Source organism: Typopeltis vanoorti, chromosome 16, assembly GCF_054136105.1.
Source record: "Typopeltis vanoorti isolate ZY-2024b chromosome 16, IOZ_Tvanoo_1.0, whole genome shotgun sequence".
Classification (NCBI taxonomy): domain Eukaryota; kingdom Metazoa; phylum Arthropoda; class Arachnida; order Uropygi; family Thelyphonidae; genus Typopeltis; species Typopeltis vanoorti.
This window is the reverse complement of record NC_143564.1, coordinates 89,335,892-89,359,023: the sequence shown is the minus strand read 5'-3', so window position 1 is coordinate 89,359,023 and position 23,132 is coordinate 89,335,892. Positions and strand designations below refer to the sequence as shown.

General features: G+C 39.4%; 1 protein-coding gene across 1 annotated transcript in view; it reads left to right on the top strand.

Moving 5' to 3' along the window:
• LOC150098179 (sodium channel protein para-like) overlaps window positions 1-23,132 on the top strand; it is a 1,334,265-nt gene that overhangs the window by 953,691 nt on the left and 357,442 nt on the right. The window contains 1 exon segment of the mRNA XM_090406598.1: window positions 5,190-5,390. Coding sequence (XP_090262724.1) covers window positions 5,190-5,390 — 201 coding nt within the window.

Genomic DNA, 23,132 nt, shown 5'->3' with positions numbered 1-23,132 from the left:
ACACACCCAGCTCCTGTGATACCTAGAAGACCCTAATCTAATAAATGACCGACGGTATGGATTCTGTCACTATTAATCAATAGGTGGAATCTATGTCACCCATCTCTAGACAAACATATGTGGTTTTGCAAATCTCAAGTGGTTGCCCTTGACATCTCCTGGGTCTCTGACCGAGTTTGTCACAAAGATCTATTAAGTAATTTCCCATCATTCAGTCTTCACCCTAACTTCTGCAATTGGGTAGCCAGTTTTCTGACTGGATGTTCATGCTCACTTTGAGTGATGGTAGATGGTTCCTAAAGGTCTGTTTCTTCACCCACCCTCTTCCTTCTATACATTAAACTATATACTCCGGCTGACTGCCAGTCTAGCACAGTTTTACTGATGACAGTACATTGCACTCCTCCTTTTCGTTTGACAAATCTTTGCAAGATTTGTCAAAAAATTTGTGAAGCACAAATCACCACAACCTGCAGAACTCTAACTTCTACTAACTTAAATTCTGTTCTTCAAAACATTCATCAATTGGATTTGGATTTTGCCAATTTCAATGCTAACAAAACACAGGTCTGCTTTATTTCCCACAAAAAAGAACTCTGTTCTTCTAATCTTATCCTTACAACACCCAAATCTCAATTCAATATTAGATTTACCTTCTTGGAATAACTCTAACCTCCCTTGGCAAAAACATACATATCACAAATATTGTCTCTTCTGCACCCAAAAAATTAGGCTTTCACTTTTGCTTGAGGCATTACTTTAACTCCAAACAGCTATTAATCCTATACAAATTACAAATCCTGACCACAGAATACTCACATCTGGTGTGATGCCCCTAACAGCTACCTAAAAATACTGGATTCTATACAAAAAAGAGCAGGTAAATGACCGAGGTAGATCTAGTATCTAATTTGATTGATGACCCCCTCTATCATTAATATACTACGCTCACTTTTGCAGAGGCATCCAGTCCTTGCAACCTGCTTCTTTTAGAAGTAGTTCCATGGCCACCGTTTATCAGAATTTGCATCAATAATTCCTTCATACTCTTGCAAATAAATCCAAACATGTACAGCAGTCAACCCAACCAACACCCTCTCACAGTTCAAACTACAAACCTACAGAACAAATTTATCCTCCTTCTCTTTTTCATTCATCCCTTCCACTGCTGCCCTTGGGAATAGCCTTTCACCACATATGTTTGACATGAGTACAATCCATAGCTTTTTAAGTCAAATGTGAACCAGGTCCTTATTGCCCATCCATGGTACTAGTGTACTATAGATTGACCAACCTCTTCTGAATGGGGTCTCCATTAAAATAAAAAAAAAAAAAAAAAACTCCATGCGAAAGTTGTTGATGACTTTGGTGTCTGTTATGTACCTCGATGTATTCCTATCATGATGTGAATAATCAGGATTTCTTTAAGTGTGCCCAACTGAAAAATCCTTACCAAGTGGTTAAAAGATTGGTTTGCCTTAACAATATTTGCAGATAAGTTGCCTATATCACTCTATGTTTGTAAAGAATTAGTCGATTTGTCATTCATCTGTTGTAAGATAATTCACACTATGTCATCAATTAGGTTTTATTATTGTTGGATTTCTAATTAATTTGCCTATCTTACAAGATAACAGTTTACCATCTTCCTACCATTCATGATTAAAATAAAGTCAAAATTCAATTCAGCAAAAGATATACACTGAAGATATATACTATGTTGACAAAAGTATTGAGACACCTAGTTCTGGTCAAATAAAGGTATATTTTAATTACATTTCTATATCAAGTGGGACCACCTTTGGCCTGAATGACAACAATTACCCTTCAGGGCATGCTTTGAATGAATTTCTGATACATTGTAACAGGAATATTCTTACATTTCTCACACAAAGCTATCCCCATTGCTGATGCTGATGATGGGTGCTGTGATCTGGAGCAAATTTGGTGTTTGAATTAATCCGAAAGATGTTTGATTGATTGAGGTCTGAATGGCTGGTTCCATTGGAAAGGAGCAATTTAAATACTTCAACATTGTTTTGTGGAAACCAGTCTTGCACATGAAGTACAGTATGGCATGGAGCATTATCATGCTGAAACATGCAAGGATCATTGCTAAAGTACTTCCATAGCATAAGAAGAATGAAGTCGTCTGCAATGTCCAGGTAGTTATCAGATATCATGGTTTTGGGCATCTACCAATGGACCAAGCCCCAACCAACTGAAACACCCCATACTATTACCAAGCCTACACCAAACTTGACAGTTGGAAAGATGCAGTCCTGCTGGAACCATTCCCCAGGTAATTTCTAGATCCAAACATGACCATCAGAGCGAAACATTTGGAAGCATGATTTGTTGCTCCATAGAACCCTTTTCCAATAATCTAATCCAGGAATAGTGTGTAAGACACCAGTCTAAACATTTTTTGGCTTTGAGGATGGGGGGGGGTAATGTGTGGCTTATTTGCATCAGCTCTGCATGTTAACTTAAGGCATACAACTCTCTGCAGACAGTTCTAGCACTGACAAATTTCCCTGCAGCATTTTCCAAGTTGATTGTGAGGTACACTGCTAATGATATGCGGGGTGCTCGAACATTCCGAGACAGAGCTCATTGATCTCAGTCAGTGAGTGTTGGTGGCCTCCCAGAACATTTTCTTGCTGTGGTAGCACTATCAACTTTTCATCTACAAATAACATAAACAACAATGTATTTCAGTATACTGAGATGGGTAGCGATATCATGGACAGAAAGACCATTGATGTGACACCCAACTACCATTCCACATTGGAAGTCTGTCAGTTCAACTGAACGTGGCATCTTGACATCAAGTACAGTGCAAAACACGCATCACTTCCCACCTTTTATTACCAGACTCATGCAGTCATTCTCTAAATATTTGTATGTGGTAAGATCTGAAATTTCCATGCAATATAAGTTGTCCAAATGCTTTTGTCAACATAGTGTATAAAAAGAACTATTCAAGTTTTATGTGGTAGTGCTACCACAGCAGGAAAATGCTCTGGGAGGCCACCAAACTCACTGACTGAGATCAATGAGCTCTGTCTCGGAATGTTGGAGCATCCCGCATATCATCACATCAATTTTCTTGCTTCACAGTTTCCTTAGTGTCACTTTTGTCAACATAGTGCATAAAAGAACTATTCAAGTTTTACTACAACAACAACACATAGGAATCACATTTCTAGAGATTGAGAGATTAAACCTGAGGTTCCCAAATTATCTTGTTTCACAGTGCCCTTAGTGTTTCAGTAATTTTTTCACAGCATCCCTAGGCCAAAAGAAATACCTAACAGCTCTGTTTATTAAGTAATTAGGTTCAAACTAGTTACTACACATATGTATCCTAAAAACTGTTGCAGCTTTATGTTTTCAAATAGTAGCTGTTTGAAAAAATAATACACATAAATTGAAAAAAAACACAATATTTTTATTTGAAATAAATGTAATAAATGAAGAATAAAATTAATAATGATATAAAATAAAGAATGAAATACAATGAATTAAAAATTTAATATAAAAGTATTAAATAACCACAATTACTAATGGGATGTGTGCACCTGTTGGGCACTTCACAGCTTCTCTAACCTTGGAATCAGACTAGACACCTCCACTTTCCTCATTTCCTGTTCCACATTGATTTTCATACCGTACTTGCTTTTATCACTGCAACCACTGAAAACCCAGCTTAACAAAGATATGGCATTGCAAATGGAATTAGAACCTGCTAATTTTTAGCACTTGGCAACAGATATATTGGTCTTCTATTGATATCCAAAACTAAGTTAATTCTATGCTGCCAAATTTTTTAAAGTCTTGTCACAAGAGAGCTCAATAAGATTTTCTTCTGCGGAGGTGAATTAAAATGGGACTTAGATCCATGTCATCTTCTCCCAGAAACTATTTTCTAAAAAATATCTTTTAAACTGGTCTCTGAGCTGTGCTAGATGCTCTTCAAAAACAGATGTAAGTTTGTGGGTCAAATAAACTTCATTTGATGTAAGAAACTTCTGTGACAAGAAAAAACAATCTTTGCAACATCTTAATTTATTTTCTCCTCCATAGTAGTTATTTTTATTTCTCTGTGAGTGCATTCAATTTTTTCTAGAAATCACATAAGTGTACTAATTTTGGCAAAAAATCAGTATTCAAGAATTTTTTTAGTATTTGTGTTCTTCTTCAAGATAAGAGTAGAGTTCCTGGCATAATTTGAACACACGTGACACAGGAGAGTACATTACCATGGGAGAGCCATCATGAGCTACAGTAATACAACAAAGATATATGCTCAGATCCCATTTCTCATGCAGTTATAACGTTCATTACTTTCAGCATACTTTCCAGGGGTAGGTGCAGTGGAAGAGTCAGTTGCTTTAAAACAAGAGCTTCCTTGTGAATTATGCAGTAGATCTGCAGTGTATCAACAGCTTTGCTATGTAAGAGTGCTTGCAATTCTCCATGACAGCCAGACAGAAAGAAAGAGAGAGAGAGAGAGAGAGACAGACTATTATCGGTACAGATGCCAATGCACTTAGCCCAGTCTAACTTGTTTTCACATATAAATGTGTCAACAGTCTCAAGCAAATCTTGAGCCTTTGTACTTGCAGTGCAAGATTTTCCACAATTTTGTCACTGTCTATGAACCGTATGTGGCAAATGAAATGAGTATCATTGTTACTCTCCATTGCCACATCTAGCTCTAACCTGAATTCCTTCCATTTTATTTTTTCAATCAGCTGATCGTTGAAATTGTTTACTTCACATCTCAGATCATTTACATCATATTTCCTAGATCACATTCTCAAGCCAAGCAAATATTCCTTATAGACATTTTTATTTTGTACACTCCATGTCACTAAATAGCCATGTAAAACTTTCATTGCTATTACACCTTGCACATCATTACCGCCCTGTCACCAGTTCATCCCACGTGTTCTTTTTTTTGTTCCCACGTGTTCTGTTTCTTGAAATCCCACGTGTTCTGTTTTTTGAAAACAAAACTTTGTTTTGTTTTCAAATACATTCAACCAAAATTACTTATTACTTATTAAAATAAAGGTATTAACTTTTGTTTTAAGTCAGTGTTTTAATTTATTACACTTTAGTAAAATGTGATAACAGTTATTATAAAAATAGGTGTATTTTTTTTTTTTTTTCCCCACTAGAGTTTGCGATCCAAAACAAGGAATCAAATAGGTGACCAGACCACTGACATTCGTGATGATATGGATGATACAGCAGTGCCAGAAGTAGTAATGGTTGATGGACAGGTGCCCATGCGTGATAAGAAAAGTCCCAAGGAAATAACTGAATTGGAAGTGGTTGTCAGTGATGGATTAGAAATTGCTTTTCAGGGTGAGAACAATGTATAATTACAATATTCATAAATTTATTTTCATCAGAGAACATTTTCTGGGCTAAGTCATTAGAAATTGTTACTAATGAGTCACTCTCACTGGAAGTTCATTCTTCTAGGTCCAAACAGGAAAATCATCTCTTCCTTATTTCTTTAAGATCTATTTGAACGTTTTCACCTGTAATCATATAAAATAGTTTGTGAACATATAGAATGAAAGTTTTTACATGATAATAGAAAGATTATGAAATTGAATCACAGAAGAGAACAAATACATAACCTGTGGAAAACCCTATGCATTCTCTCATTAACATATCTATATGAATGAGAGAATGCACAGGGTTTTCCAACAGGGGTGATGGTGGTGGTTATGGGTTATGTTTCAGGTTCAGAAAGAAGAATTTGAGGATGTTATTGAGGAGAGAATGATCATAGGATAACAGCAAGCAAAGATGATGAATGTTATGTTGACATAGCTGTATAAGGAGAAGAAAGTGCAGTTTGAATGTGTGGGATGAATTAGAGAGATGGAGAACTTTATAAGAGAGATGAATTGTATTTGAGGGAATTATTTGGTGTGAATCATCTGGAAAGGTTGTTGCTAGGACAGAGAAAGAGAGAGAGAGAGAGAGAGAGAGAGAGAAGATGAATTGTGAATGAGAGATCTGAGGATCTAAGAGCCTTAAAGTGGGATAGGTGAGACTGAAGGAGTGGTTGTAAATGAACAAGGAAAAAATAGCACTATGAGACTAGTGGAAGGAGTGAGAGATAAGAATATATGCAAAACGGAGAGGAGTTAGTTATATGTCATAAGAAGCATCGATACCAGAAACAGTAGCACATGTATATATATATGGCAGAGTAGTCAATGTAAAGGAGGATGTCCTTGACTGCATGGGATCATTTGAATCTGGTGAAAACAGGATAGGTTTATGATACAAGTAAGGGATGATATGCAATTCCAATAAGTCTGGTATAGATAAACTCATTACAGACTAAAAAAATGAGATACCATATTTGTTTAAGAATACCAGATGCATCAGAAATAGGTAAAAAGAATTTGTTTCACTTATTTTAGTTAGTTTGACTAAAAATCCTTGGAATAAGTGAAACATGAGTGGATAAGGATGATGTACTGATGGAGATGGAAGGGTATAGGTGTTTTTCCTTCAGATAAGAATGGGGGAGTAGAAATGCAGTTCATGATAACAAAGGAACTATGTCCACTCATCTTCATAGCCTTCGTTGCTTCAGCTATAATACCAAATAGCAGGTATGTCCACACAAGACAGTGATGTAGGGGATAGTGACGATAGTTCTGAAATGAAGGTAGACAAGATAAAATATTTAATTAGATTTTATGAACTGGAAATGTGAGTGTGATGAAAAGAAAATGTTTAGGCAAAGTGGTTTAGCAAATAAGAAGAAGCTGATTATTATGGGCAATTTTAATAATGGAAATATAGGCTGGAATGAATTATCTAAGAGTAAGTAAAATGAACTTTCTTGAGTTTTTGAACATCAGTCAGAAACTCGAGAAATACTTTAATCATTATATAACAGAAGGTATACCAAGGACTTGAACACCTTAATTTGATTTGATCATTTGCATCTGTAAATAACCAAATCCAAGGATGAATGTCTTATAGTATGAAAGCAAGAGGAGGGGGGGGTGAAATGCAAAACATGTCAAAAGCAACAAAAATGAAGTAGCAAATGTTAATGATGAAAGTTGTAATATCAAGAGTTTTGTGGATAATTTTGTTGAAGAAATGAGCAGTAGTGGATGAAATATGAATGAATGAATAAGAGTGTGAAAGAAGTGGTTGAAGGTAATATGAATGATGTAGTGGCATTGAGAAGAGAAATAGTGCACTATGTGGAATCCTTCACAGGACAAAATGTAAGCTCAAAGGAGTTACTTGAGAAGCAACTGGCATGTGACACAGCAAGGAAAAGAGTGAAATGAAAATTGAGTAGAAAAAAGTAATGTAGGAAAGATCAAGAAACTTAGAATAAGGACAGAATACTTGGGCAGCGGGAAGAATCTTAACATCTGTGCTTGATGAAAATGTGATGAAAGCATGTGATTTCCTGAGTACAAAGATCAGGGATATCAGTATGTCTCTTAATATGCAAAGAGAGATGAAGTAAAAGAGTTGATTGTTTTGCAGAAATGAATGATTTGATAGGTTAGAAATATGCAGTGAGAGATGATATGAAAGAATTGCTGCAAAAAGTGAAAAAGAAGAGTGAGAGAGTAAAGACTGTAATTCTGCTGCCACTTTATGAGATGAATGAATTGGGAAAAATTATAATTATATGTAGTTTATAGATGTCAAGAGTGAATATGATAGAAAAAAGGACTTGTGCATGTCTGATAGACTGCATTTGAATGGTTTTGGAATTTGATGTTTGGAGAAATTCTTCTTCAATGAGAATTTGGAAGAGCAAAATCAGGGAAACTAGAGATGTTGTGGGGGGGGGGGGAGAAGATGCGGTCAAGTATGGGTTCATTTATCTCAGTGAGAAATCAGTGTATATACAAAAATGAGCATACAATGCTAAGTGAAGTTTCCCAGATTTCGAATCTGAATGACTTATTAATTACATCATTCAAAGCAGTTGTAGTTATTTGTCAAAAGCAATGTTGAAATGCATGCATATGAATACCTGAAGCATCAGAAATAAAGGGAAGGAGTTTTTGGCATTGGTCAGCTCAATATAGCCAAAATTTATTGAAATCAGTGAGACTCAGTTTACAGAAGATGATTTAGTTTAGTTATAGGGATAAAATGTAGAGGGTATTGTATTTTCAGGGAGAATATAGGGAATAGGATGGGAGGAGGGATATTACTGATGACAGCCAATGAACTGAAACCAACAAATGGACAAGGTAAGGAAGATTTCAAGACTGAGGATGGCGGCTCATTTCAGACTGTCTGGTGTAAAGACCAATGGCACAAAATATATTATTGGTTGCTGTGTAAACTGGAGTGGGAGAGGAATATATATATATATATATATATATATATAGAGAGAGAGAGAGAGAGAGAGAGATGCAGATGCTATTGAATCAGCAGATTAGCAAAATGAGATGTAATTGTATGAAACAGCATGTGATGGAGTGGAACTGGGGTGTTTTAGAGTGCTAGATCTGGTACTAGCATCACAAGATATTCCAGAACCAAGTTGCTACTCTGAGCATGAAAAATAACCATGTGGTCTTGTCCTAGGAGGTTGCTAAATGTGCAGGTTTTTATTAAGAAGGGGGTATATGTGGAACTACAAAGCTGGCAATGATAACCTTAGGAGGCAGCTTGAATGATCCATGCCACAGCATACAAAGTTATGTGGGAAGAAGTGCAGTAGTGCATGAGAAATGATCAGGTATTGTTTAAGAGAAGAGTATCAGACAGCTTACCCAGGTTTTTAAGAGGATAAACCAAGTGGGAGTGAAAAGGACGTGTAGTATCATAAAGCAGGAGCTGAAAAAAAATTGTGAAGGAAATATAATGGCAGTGATCAGCATATAAGCAATACAGAATGCAGGCAAGAGAGATGAGTAGCATGATAAGAATGGCTAAATTGGATTATGAGAAAATTAGTGCTGCCAAAGGAAATCCTCAAGCATTTTTAACTATATAGCAAATAAGAGGAAGAACAATTATAAAAGGATAACTTTAATCAGTCAAGATACTAGGAAAATGACAGAAGCAGAAGAAATAGCTGAGTTGCCAGGTGATCATTTTGCAGGTGTATATCAACCAGGTAGGGACATTACAGTTGCTGATGTGAAAGAGACTAATATGATAATTTTGATAGATGAACTGAAAGTGCTCAACATATTGACAAATATTAAAAGGAATACAACATTGGGATTGGATGGCACGCTGGCCGATGTGTTATGAGAATGTTAACTGGCAATGCCTCTCATCAAGTTGTTTAATCTATATCTCAGCTCTGGCAAGGTTCTGTTCAGAGTGGAATGAGGACAGGATAGTTTCTTTACAAAAATGAGACCCAGAGATTGAAGTAGCATATTAAAGACCAGTTAGTATCTCAGGAGTAGTGGTGGTTAAGTATTGAAAAGTTGGTTAAAGACAGAATTCAGGAATTGGTAGATAAGAATAAGTTACTCTATGGTGAATGGCATGCATGATGAATATTGAAGAATATTTCTTAGCAATTTACTCACACATCTTATACTATGTTGATAGCTGAGTTGGATAAGGGAAATGGCTGCAATACTACTGGATTTTGCAAATGTGTTTGACAAATACTGCAAAAAGCTGCAAAAAAACTGGTGCATAAGTTGATGCAAATAAGAATGGACATGAAACTGGTGGAATGGATTGAGATGGTGTGTGTGTGGGGGGGGATGACTGTCAGACACCAGAGCGTAGTGAATGGTGGAGTAGAATCCATGAAAATGAGGTTGACTAGTGGAATATATTCGCTACTGATGTAAATTGTACATTAATGATTTATGGAGTGATTTAAAGGGAAGATATGCAGAGTTGTTTACTAATGATGCAAAACTGGGGAGGGCAATAGTTAATGAAGGTGATGTTGACATCACCTGTATTAATTATGATTTAAATAAATTGGTAGTGTGTGTATGTGCAAAGTATGATGGTTATTAGTTTAATATGACAAAATGTAAGGTTATGCACTTTGGGTAGGAGAAAAAGATTATACTGATAATAGTAGATTTTCAGGAAATTGATAAGGCTAGGGAGTGATGATGGATAGAAAGTTGAAGTTCAGAGGGAATATTGCAAAAGTTATAAAATAGCTCAAAAGGATTACTTGGATGTTGAAGAACACACACACTGACAAGTAGAAAGTTAGATGATAATCTATCTCCCTGTCTCCAGGCTATGATACAGCTGCTTCTTGAATACCATACACAGATTTAATCATCTGCATATCTTTGGTATGAGTATGTGGTGGAAATGAGTCAGAGCCAAGTGACCAAGATAGTGGCAACTGTGTGAGTGCTTCACATGAGGATACATTGAAGGTGTGTTGATTGCAATGTTGTGAATGAGGTTGCTAAAATACCTGAACCAGTTTTAATAATCCTAAAAAAATATAAGCCAGTGCCTTCTTTCTTTCCTGTGAATAAACTCTTCTCTGTGATTTAATACTTTGGACAAACAGTTGAGAAGATTCTACATCCTTTGTTAAAAAATAATTATGTAGTGCAGCATTCTATGGTCTGTAATTTGATACATACTATAGAATCTGGGTGAAGACCCATCAGTGATTAAATTTAAGAGCACCTGTTCAAAAAACATGACAAAGTGCCACTACATTCACTGCCTGATCTTGGCTAGAATGATTGTACTTTACAAAAAATTTGGGAAACTCTGATCCTTATTAACTGTAAATAGTAACTTTTTTATCATATTTTATTATTATTATTATTATTACACCCTCCATGGAGTCGACAGACTCATCGTGGGAGGTTGATTCAACTGACATCATATTTATCATATAGAATCTTAAAATCCCTAACATTCCTTGCATTAACAACACATTCTGGTAATGCATTCCATTCACTGACAATTCTCCATGTAAAAAATCTACTCCTCACACCCTTCTTTCACCACACTTTTACATAACCTCCAGGAACAATCTCTGGTTTTTCCCCTCTCACCTTCTACTCTTTTTATAAATCACCTCTGGATTAATTTGTTAAACATCTCTATCATATCACCTCTCTTCCTCCTATCCATCAAGCTCTGCAATCCACATGCCTTCAATCTCTCTCCATGGTCAGCATTCCAAACTCCTGATATTGTCTTAGTCACTCATCTCTGGACCCTCTCCAATGTCTCCACATCAGATTGAAAAGCAGGTGACCAGAGATCTGAGCACAGTAGTGCAAGTGGGACTGACCAGTGCCTTATACAGTGGCATAACGACTTCCTTATCTTTGCATGTTAGAGTACTTCTTATCATAGCAGCGCTATAATGTGCAACCTTTGCAACACTACCAATATGCCCTCTAAACTTCAGTCTACTGTCAACCATCACTCCCAAATCTCTAATCTCATCCACTTCCTGCAGTACAGCACCACCAATATAGTACACAGCCTTATATTTCTGCACTCCAAAATGCAACACCTTGCACTTGTTGATATTAAAAATACAATCCCACTCTTTTGTCCAAGTTAAAAGTCTATTTAAATCTTCCTGAAGGGATTCAGCATCAACAGTGCTACTTATAATTCTTCCCAACTTTGTATCATCAGCAAATAACTGAAGATTCCCAGTCAGTCCTCATGATATATCATTTACAAACAAGTTAAACAGCAGGCACCCAAAAACAGAATCCTGGGGCATGCCACTGGTTACCCTCCATTTTTGAGACACTGCTCTATCATACACAACCTGCTGTATCATTCAGAGAGCCAATCTCTGATCCAGTCTAACCAATATACTAATCTTTTCCCATCCTCTGCAGCTTGTACATCAACTTATTTATCAAATGGTAATCTATCAAACGCTTTTGCAAAGTCTAAGAATATCACCGTATATGATTCTCCCTTATCTAACACATTCGTTACCTTATCATAAAATGCAAGTAAATTACTAAAACAGGACCACTTTACAAATCCATGCTGACCATCGTAAAGAATGCTATACCCATCAACCCAATTCTGTATTCTATTCCTTACCAATCTCTCCAACTGACCACAACTGCAGTTATACAGACTGGCCTATAATTGGAGACTTCCGTCTTAGAATCATGCTCATGGAATCGTACTATTTTGCCTTATCTCCACTCCTTAGTAACCCTGCCCTCTGCAAAACTTTCATTAAATAACGAGGGCAAGGGCATAACCAACTGTGGTGCACATTCCTTAACAATACATGCCGATATGTCATCCATTCCCACAGCCTTATTCACATCTAACCAAACCAGCGTTTGATACACTTCTGTTTCTTTCACTTCCAGTTCTCCTAATACTTGCCTCTCTTCTATATATTGTACCGGATCATTTATACCAGCGTGATATATGCTGATAAAGTGCTCATTCAATAATTCCACTAAATCCTTTGCAGCTGTTAGTCTGCTGCTATGACTATCCACCAATGTTAGTTTGCCATAATTATTCTTCCTCTTGCTTGCCATGTAGCAGAAAAATTCCCTTGAGTTAACCTTGGCCTGACCAGCGAATCTCCTCTCATACTGCACCTTTTCTTTCTTTACCATGCTCATCACCTTTCTAGCCTGCACTTTATACTCTTCATGGATCTGATCACCACCAACTGTCTTCTACCTCCTCCATAACATTTTTTTTTTCCAGCACAGCTTGCTTGATTTCGCTGTTCATCCATTTCACTCCCAATGTACGATTGCATACCGAGGGTTAAGCAAGTAAACCCTCGGTATGCAATCGTACATTGCTTTTGTCAGATACTGCCTTTTGTCAGATACAGCTACTCACCGATGAAGCCTCAAAAAAGGCTGAAACCGGTCTGGGTAGTGACCTCCCTCCATAATGTAATAACAGCATACATTTCCTAGGAAATGTGTTTTTACATTATGGGAAATACCTAAGAATAGCGATCAGAACTTTACCATCTTTGCAACGAGCTGCCCGGTATTGTACGACATACTAGGATCACTTGCATTGGCTAACGCTAGTGTCACCGATATTTTATAGTTTACTATATTCGGCAAGAAACTCTCTGATTCTGATCTTTGAGTTTCTTATTCGGTTTTAAAACTATGCGGGATTTAATATCCCCTTAATTTAAGTAATGTTTTCATTGCCGAAATGAAGCTTATTAGCTCTTTATTCTTAAGTAAATTGTTTTACATTTTATGAATTGTCAGTTCACCAAGGATGATGTGTTAGATTCCGATCAAAACATTATGTTTTATATGCATTATTAAATAAACTTTCTTTTGTCTGTTTCTTCACATATTGTTTTTTATGTCACAAGTGCCTCTAAAAACTTGATTATAATATTCATATAAAACATGGTAACTTCAACTTCAGCTTATAGGAAGAAAAAACCCTGCAACCTCCATAAGACGCCAGCACTTGATGATTGCCTCCGAACTCTTTCCGATATCTCCTCATCTGTTTGAAAACCACGTGACTAGATCTGTGCACAGACATGTGGCCATCAAGGCCTTGCACATTGGAACCAGAATCTCCTTACTTCTACAAGTCGGTGTCCTCTACATCATTGCCAGAATTCATTGTGTTGTCCTTGCAATTTTGGCAATGTTTCCTCTAAATTTTAGATCTTTATCCACCATCACCCCAAGATCTCTTATTTATTTCACCTCCAACAATATATCCTCACCAAGATTAAATTCTACATCCCATCTTTGTTTTTCAAAATTTAAAACCTTACATTTAGCAACATTGAACTGGTATCCCCCCATTCCTGTGCTTATTCACTCAATCCATTCGAGTCTTCTTTTATGGCCACAACATCTGCTCTACTCCTCATGGTTCTTCCCAACTTTGCATCATATGCAAACAACTCAATATCCCCCATTTAAATCTTCCCTAATATTATTAACATATAGGTTAAATAGCAACAGTCCAAATCAGACCTCTGAGGCACATCACTAGTGACTATCCTCTTCTAGAATATTGCTCCATCATACACAACTTGCTGATAACTATCAGATAGCCAGTCTCCAATCCATTGCAGTAGTCTAATATTCAACCTTATCTACTCTAGTTTGATTATCAACTTATCATGTGATAATCTATCAGAAGCCTTTGCAAAATTTACTTATACAACTGTGTATACTTCTTCCAATGCAGCTGTCATTTTATTGTAATAAATAAGTAGATTACTAAAACATGACTTTCCTTTAACAAATCTGTAAAGTGTTGGAGACACTATTGTCAACCCAATTCTGAATCCTGGTTCTCAACAATCTCTCCAACACTTTAACTATAAAAGCTGACACACACAGATTGCCCTATAATTAGATGCTTGAGTTCTGTCCCTTCCCTTATGAAGTAGTACAATCTTGCTTTCCTTCCTCCTTTGGAACTTGACCCATATTAAGACTGATATTAAACAAATATATCAAGGCAGATGTCAACTCACTGCTACATTCTTTCGACATACATGGTGATATATCATTTAGTCCCACAAACTTATTAACATCATTTGTTCAATTACCCATGTACTTCTTGCTCACTCACAGTCAGTCTCTCCTCTACATCATCCTGCTCTCAAACTCTCCATGATGTCATATTCACAAGAATGAATGACCTTTATGAACTACTCATTAAATAGCTCAATTATATTCTCAGCAGCAGTTGCCCTTATTTCATTTTCTCCAATCAATGTTATCCTACCATACTCATTCTTTTCAACAACAATAAACTTAAAAAATTTGGCCTTGCTCAACACAGAGTGAACACTGACCATGATATTCCATGGTCCAATACTTGCTTTTTACATCGATGCAAGTTCAGATGTGAGCAGTTATTTAAACGGCTTCTATAATCCATTTTAAATTGGAAACGCACTTCTACCCCCAAATTTAAATCAGAATGACTGTCTCTCTATTGCCAACATTTGGACAAGTCTCATCCTCATATATATTGCATGCAATAATGTTCCCCCATTTTAATTTTAATTATTATTATTTTTTTTAACACACTGCTGTATCATTTCATTATGTAATTAATAGTGGTAATGGTTTTAATTTTAAATTTGGGCCTTAATTGCAATGCAATCTTATTTATTGTAACCACAAACTAGGTGACATCTGACACTTTGCTGAGCTCTGTAAATAAGATTAACATTTGTTGTTGTAGCTTCACCTTATGATCATGCTTTGTACACCTCATGGAATTGATTATTACCACTCATCTTATGTTGCCATAATAATGTCTTCTTTCTCTGTACTGCATACTTAATTTCTTTATTCTTCCATTCCATTTAATTTTCTGACCCTTGGAATACATTTAAACATTACTTCTACTAGATAGTTGTAAAATATCACCTAATTGGCATTGATCTCCTTTTCACCCAACTTCTCATTCCATACTACAGATGCAAGCTGTTTCCTGAGCTTCTCATAATCACCAGCTTTGTAGATCCACATATATCCTTTCCTCCCAGAAGCCCTCACTTTGCTGACAACCACCCAGATAAACACTTCATAGTCACTCTCACCAACTGGAGGGAGATTTAATACCTCATTTATAATAGCATCCTCTGATGAGATGATCAGATCCAACATACTCAATTCTCATGTGAACTCTGTTACATACTGTCTGATGTAGTTGCCCCTTAAAAACTCAAGAAATTCGTTTTCTTTACTTCCATTTACTATTTCATCATCCCAATCTATATTGTCATAATTAAAATCACCCATGATGATCACCCCTTTTCTCATTTGCTTGGCTAATTTGCTTATACATTTTCTGGTCACTACCCTTCACATTACCAGGACTATAGCAACATCCAACTAAGTATTTCATTCTAGTCACCTCTATCTCCCACCATACTGCTCAAAACCATTACTACTGTTTCCCTCTTGCATCTCTACTCTGTATGAACATAACTCTTTTTCTATCATTAATAGCACTCCACCTTCCTTTTTATCCTTTCTGTCTTCACAAAATTATCAATCTCTATTCCAGGATGCCATCCTCATCCAACCATGCCTCACTTATTCCAATAATTTTTGGTGAACAAACTCAATCAATGCAGCCATTTCATTTCCCTTCCTTCTGAGACTTCTGGCATTCATATACAAACATAACATCTATAACAAGTTTCACTGATACCACTTATTAGATATGACTTCTCATACCTTCCTCGAGTAATTTCTTTTTCTCCTTACTCATCTCAGAATTTTCTTCAAATCTAAATGTTTTCCCTACATCCCAGGCCATCCCTTGTTAAACTTATGTCCTAGTGTTGACTTCAACAAGATAAGTGAATTTTACATATAACGTGTGTTGATATTGTCTAATTTGTTGATTGATTGTTACTGTGAGATATTTGAGTGTGGAACATGGTGTTTGGATAAATTGCTTAGGACATTATTACTATAAATTCATTGTTCTTGTTAGTACACTGATATAAAATGGCATTGAAAGACAAATCATTGCATAAGTCAAGTAAAGTAAATGGCTTGGATTTTTCAAAAATGGTATGATGCCATGAATGTGATTTGTATGTGTGGGAAGATGTCACAGATATTTATGTAAAGAAGCTTAATAGTTTTATACCTGGTCCCTGTGCTATTTATTTTATTTTATCCCTCTTATCATATTATCAGCTATTTCATTGCCGACAAATTTATAATTATTTTATGACTGTGCCTGCCGGCAACTGAATTCTGATGTACAATCTTAAATTACTGAAAAAAGAATGCAGGGATCAAGAGGTTTGCAGTCGTGGTCCCGTTTCTTTAGTTACTAATAGATTCCCCTCTTATGTACAGTTCGTGATTTTTGCAAGCAGTAATTCAATCCTCAGAAACATGACAGACTCATTTGGTTTAAACATAAGAAATACATTTATTTTGGCAAAACATAGAGATACACTTTAGTCAAATTTCCAATTCTAAAGAGTCTGAACTCCCCCCCCTCTTAAGTTAACACATCCAAAAAAGGTTCTACTCTAAAATCTTATACCGTCAAAATCACACTTCTACTGAGTTGCTCAGTTATCATATATAGAAAATACACATATATGCAGGCTTATTCTACAATCCTGGTATGGATTATATCAGACGTGTTCTGTCTGGCAAATTTTACATGAGATAACATTACTTCTTATGTTCAAGCTTTATCCCCCACAAAAAATTCAATTGGCATTCAAAATTAAACTTAATAACATTTCTCCAATATAAACAGTCCAAAGCCTCAGTTTCCAGCTCAGCTCAAGCTTAGGATGCCGCTTGTTTTTTAGGTGTAGACAAGATGTCCAAAGGAAAACAGTTCTTTAAATACAACATGGGAATTGGCTATTTCCTTAACATTCAGTTTCTTATTCCTCTCTGGTTACTCTATCTTAATACAAAAGGTTTCAGCTTACCATACTTCTTGCTTTATCTGTAGTTATTGGGACCTCCTTAGCTAGATTTTCGGATCTCCTCACCGTATGTCTCAATGGCGTCTGCACTATTCTTTTATTCTACTCGAAAAGAACACTCTTTCGCTGATTTATACACTGGCATTGTTCCACCAGCGGCCCTTCGTCTAGAACTCTGGTTGCATTTTAGTTGTAGCTACGATCCACGCGGCACGTACAGCAAGGGAGATTGTTGCAGCTCTCGGCGGCAAGCTTCACAGCTGTTCAGCTCGGGGTGAAAGTAAAGGGGAAACTCATCATTGGCCTACAAAAATGGTGGGGTCAGAGTGCCCCAGTAGGAAAGAAAAAGAAGGGAAGGGAAGTGACAGTGAGGTTGAGGTGGGGAAATGAGGGGGGATGGGAAAGGGGAAAAGGAGAGGAGAGGGAATAGGATGGGAAGGGCAGGTGGGGGGGGGGGGGGGAGTAGGAAAAGGAAGTGTAGGCCTCAGCTCATATTTCACATCTTTCTAGCTCTGCGCTATCAGATGATATCCTTTCACCCGAGTTGACTTCCTGGCTCACAAGATCGAAAAGACCACGGAAGTAGCCGGTGCCCAGGTGACCTGCCCTTTCAGGGCAGCCTGCCTCGAGTAGGCCTGCGCTGCCTGGGTTTTTCCTCCAAACTACCTCTGTGGGAGACCAGGGAACAGAACAGACCTCAGGGGGGACGCAGAGACCAAGGAAATGACACAGAGTGGAGCTGCTGCTGCAGATGGAAATCTTAAGGCAGCAGCAGGCAGAACTTGATGTTGTTGTATCTGACACTGCACAGGATTGGAGGTAGACACCATTTGATCTTAAATGTGGTGTCACCCAGAGCCTCTCTTTCGAGATGTAAAAACCTCTTTAAGGAACCGTAGAACATGTAAAGAACGATCCAAGATTCAACAGATTGGGAGGATTGGTAGGATTAGAAAATTTCTTTCTTACCTCCCAGATGTGGTATTTGAGCTCATTAATAATAAATACCTAACTTCTGCTTGTTGTTGGCTGGGGGAGGGAGCTGCAGGAGGATGACTTGCTCCTGCAGTAGGAGATGATGTGGAGCTCGACGCTTAGCCTCCTCCAGATGTAGATGGAAATGGGACACCGGTAGAAGGCATGCTCCACGGTGTCCAGGCTCCCGCAGAAGTCACAAAAGGGGTTTTGGGTGGTGTGGAACCACCAGATGTTGGTGTTGACTGGCAGGTGTCCATACGCAATTCTCCTGCCAGGTCCTTTCTCGACGGGTAGCCTCGATGTTTGGAAAGGTGGCTGAAGAGGATCTCGTTGTTGATGATCCCCAGATCTGGAACATCGGTATGAAGGATGTTAAAAAAATGGTCGTACCATGTATAACTGTTCCGGATCGTGGCGATGTTCACACCCGACGAGTTGTTGCATTAGCTGGCACAGTCTGTTGTAGTCTTCTGGAACAATGTCCACCTTGGAACCCTGGTGGACTGGGATCCCAAAAAGGGGAGCTTGCGACCCAAGAAATACCCCGCAGGACAGCTGCAGAGATGTGTAGTCTGCAGTACCCTGTTTAGATGGAAAGTGGTATTAATTAGGTATCTGATGTTCAAGGAGGGGAGGCCAAAGCCCCCCCCCCCCGGTTCTCCAGAAGTTGAAGGAACTTGATATCAACTTCCTGGTGTAGATTTCCCCAGAAGAAATTCAGGGGCTTCCTGTAAAGCTGGATTTCCTGATCCTCGCTGATGTTGGTAATGTTCAGGATGTGCTGAAGTGCAGGGCATAAGATGGTTTTGATGACAGAAGCCCTGGAGGAGAGTGACAGTTGTCCGTTTCTCCAGTCCTTGAGTTTCTCGACAATGTTGTTGTCGAGATGTTCTATGTTGAGCACAGGCTGTTCTTCAAACGGGACCCCCAAGATGGTGAGGGGGGGGGGGTCGGCAGTAGGGACGAGACCTGCAGGGATGTTGTGTAGGTCCCAGACTCCATACAATTTGATCTTAGTTTTGTCGGGGTTGGCTGTTAGCCCCAACACATTAAACTTCTTTAGAATGTTGAAGAAGTTCAGTACGGAGTCGTTGTCCCTAAGAGTGCCCACCACGTCATCCGCATAGGCGATTACCTTGGAATCATCCATGGTGAGAGGAAGTGGAATTCCTCTAACCGCATGCAAGTCGTTGACAGCCCACAGGAACGGCTCAAGGGCTAGAGCAAAGAGCAGTGGACTGAGGGGACACCCTTGTTTGACCCCTTTCTGGATGGTAATGGGGTCAGATAGGTGTCCATTGATGAGGAGGCAAGTGGAGCTGTTGTTGTAGCCTCCTCTGATGATGTTGAGGAGTCCACTGCTGACCCCGACTTTCTCCAAGATGTTAAAGAGAAAGGAATGCCGGACGCTGTCGAACGCTCGGTTGAGATCGATAGTCAACAATGCCATAGAATAGTTTTTGATGTTAACCAGACGTAGCACTTTTCTGATGAGGATGAGATTGAGCTCCATCGATCGACCAGGAACACCATACACTTGTGTACTTTTGATGATGTACCTCATCCCGATCTTCAGTCTGTTGTTGAGAACACGGGCAAGGATCTTGTAATCCGTGTTCGACAGACTGATGGGACGCCAGTTTTTGATGATGGAAGGGTTCCTGTTGGTCTTCGGGATGAAGACGGTATGTCATTCCATAAATTCTCGTGGCATATTCCCGATGGTAAGGAAGATGTTAAATATTGCCACGAGAATGGGGAGGATGTGGTCCCAAGCCTCTCGGTAGAGTTCCGTGCCTAGTCCGTCTGGCCCAAGCGCTTTCTTTGTACAGCACTGTTTGATGGCTGATGTTATTTCGGCCGCTGTAAAAGGTGCATCCAACCCTGCTTGAATGTGCGCAGGGAAGGAGTCAATGTTCCAACAGGAGTAATCCTGGGGCGGGGGGGATACTGTTGTCTTGGTAGAGTTGACTGTAGTACCCCCAGAAGGCGTTCATGATGTTAGGTGTTGTGGTGTAGTCACACCCACCTTCACTGATGGTAGTGATGGTTCGCTCCTGCCGGAAGTTGACGTATCGCCTGTTATAGAATGCGGTCGATTGCCTATCTTCCGAGTGGAGGTGGAGACGGATCTTAATGTTCTTTTCATCCACCTGCTTTTGCTTCTCCAGTTCAATGTCGAGATTAATGTCACGGGTGGTGTTGTGACATGGAAAGCTTTGGCGTTGGCTGGCCACGAACCAGCTCCTCTCCTTGTAAAGATCCCTGAGCCGAGATCTTCTAAGGAAGGCACGTTCCTGGCCCCATTTTTTCATATTTTCTTTGATGGTGAGTTTAAGCCATGCCCAAGTGTCCCAGTCCCAGCCAGCGGTGCACCAGGTGGAGCACAGTTGGATAAGCTTTGCCGCGAACAGGGATGGGAAGTCTGGTGGTAACTTCCAGGGGCCCAGACCAACATCTACAGCTTGTAAAGGATGGTACCTGAGCACGACTAATTTATGGTCCGAGATGGAATAATTAATTGGAACATGCCTTATTGTCTCGGCTCTGGGGACAAGGGATGGTGTTAAATAGAAGCAGTCGATCCATGTGCTGATGCCTTGTCCTGTCCAAGTATAATCCTGACAGTAGGGGTTGTGAGCCCTCCAGATGTCTGTCAATTGGAGGGATTTCCCCCTACTTTATCATAGGCCAGGTCCACCACACAATTGAAGTCCCCCATCAGGATGACATAATGGGCACCATATAGGTAATTGTGTAGCGACTGGAAGAGTGCAGGCCTAGATGGTCGGTCTGCCGGGGCATAGATGTTGATGTACCTGGTGGTACAGCCCTGATACTTCCAGTCGATGGCAAGGACTCTCCCCTCTATATCCCTCTGGATATTATGGAAGGCTCCGAGGAGGGGGGCTAGCATAAGTACTCCGACCCCGGAGGTGTTATTTGTGTCAAAGCTCCAGTGCGATTATACGAGGTACTTATGGCTTAGTACCTGAATATTTTTGAAATAGTAGAAATGTGTTTCTTGCAGGAACAAGAGCCGGATGGTAAATGCTAGCATGATGTTCCACACCTCCTGCTGTTTAAGTGGTGAATGGAGCCCTCATATTGAGGGAGGCAACACAGAAGGGGGGTGGCGGCATTACGATGTTTTAAGTAATTTACACCCAGCCTAAATCTTTAATACGTAACCTCCTTACATACTTGGTGAGGTCATCGATCTGTAGGGGGATGGTAGTATACCCCGCGTCCTGCAGACCGGCTTCCAACCTTGCACGTGAGCTCGAGAGTACCTCGAACTCGTGATGGGTGTTTATTTTCCTGAAGCTGACGATCTTATTGTTTTTAACTTCATAGTCATAAAGGTTGAATTGGGAGCTGGTAAGTTTTGTATTTTGGAGTTGACACTGTGTTTGGGATAAGAGGAGGTTTCCACCTCCATCTCCGACTCTGATGTTGTAGAGTCGAGACCTCCCTTAGAGCGACTTCTTTGATGTTTTTTCTCTAGTTTTGGAGAAGCCACTTCTTTCCTTTTCTTAGGGAGGTCTTGTGGGAGTGGAAAATGTTGTACCCCCTCTTCTTTTGTCAACTCTACTGCAGGGGGGTGCTGGTTACTACAGGGGGGGCTTGTAAAGCGTCCACAGATGGCACCTCCTCTGATGTTGTTGAGGGGGGGGATAGCTGGTGTTGTGCTATCCATAGCATCGTCTGTACCCTCGGATGTCTGTTGTTCTTGTCCCTGTTCCGATGGTGGTGGTGGTGGAACGATGGAACTGTCCGAGGGGGAGACTGCTTCCTCAGCGGATGTGTTGCTGGAGGGGAAACAGTCTCTTCTGCTGGTGTTGTTGCAGTGGGATGTTTTTTAATTTTCCCCAAGGCAGTTTGTGCAAATGTCTTCTCCCCGATGGTGTTGGGGAGTACAGGAAATCCACCGGCGTCTTTTGCAGGCTGCGGGGATAGTGCCTCAATGGGCGCTCCTGCCCTCTCTGCAAATGTGCACAGAGACAAGATGTCACAGCGTGCTCTGTGCTGGAGCATTTTCGGCAGGGGTGTGAGCACTGATGAGATATGTGCCCAATGCCGACGCAGTTGAAGCACTTGGCTCGGGGGCAGTCACTACCCAGATGTTCAATCGAGCTACACTGCAGACGCTGTCTTTGCACTCCGGGATATTGTACTAGGATACACGACGTACCGATGGTTACAAGATTTGGCACTGGTTGCCACATGTCCATGGTGAATGTGACTTCACCGGAGAACCAGGCGGGGGTCTTCCTAGCAGACGCTCTTCTTGATGTTACTCACTTTCCCCCACTTGTTGAAAGTTTGAGTGAGCACGTCGTCTCCAGCTTCTAGATATTCCATGGGGAAGAGGCTGATTTTTATTTGGTGCACTTGGGACCCAACCATGGTGGGGGTCACCTGCTTCCCTTGGACTTGGAAGCCCTCTAAAAGCTTGTCCCTCGTCGTTACGTTCTTCACGACGAACAGAAATCTACTCCCTCCGTAAGAGGTGAAGGAGAAGATATTCTGTGCTCCTATGGTCTCCTTAAGAACTTTTGATAATACTCTTGGGTCTTCCAACCCTGGAATCTCCACTCCTAGGGTCATGGTCCTGGGGGGGGGGGGTGAGATCACTTTATTCATGATCTCTGTGTCTAAGAAAAAAAAAAAAAAAAAATTAGAGTCTGTAGACTCTAAATAATCCCGTAGCACTTCAAAA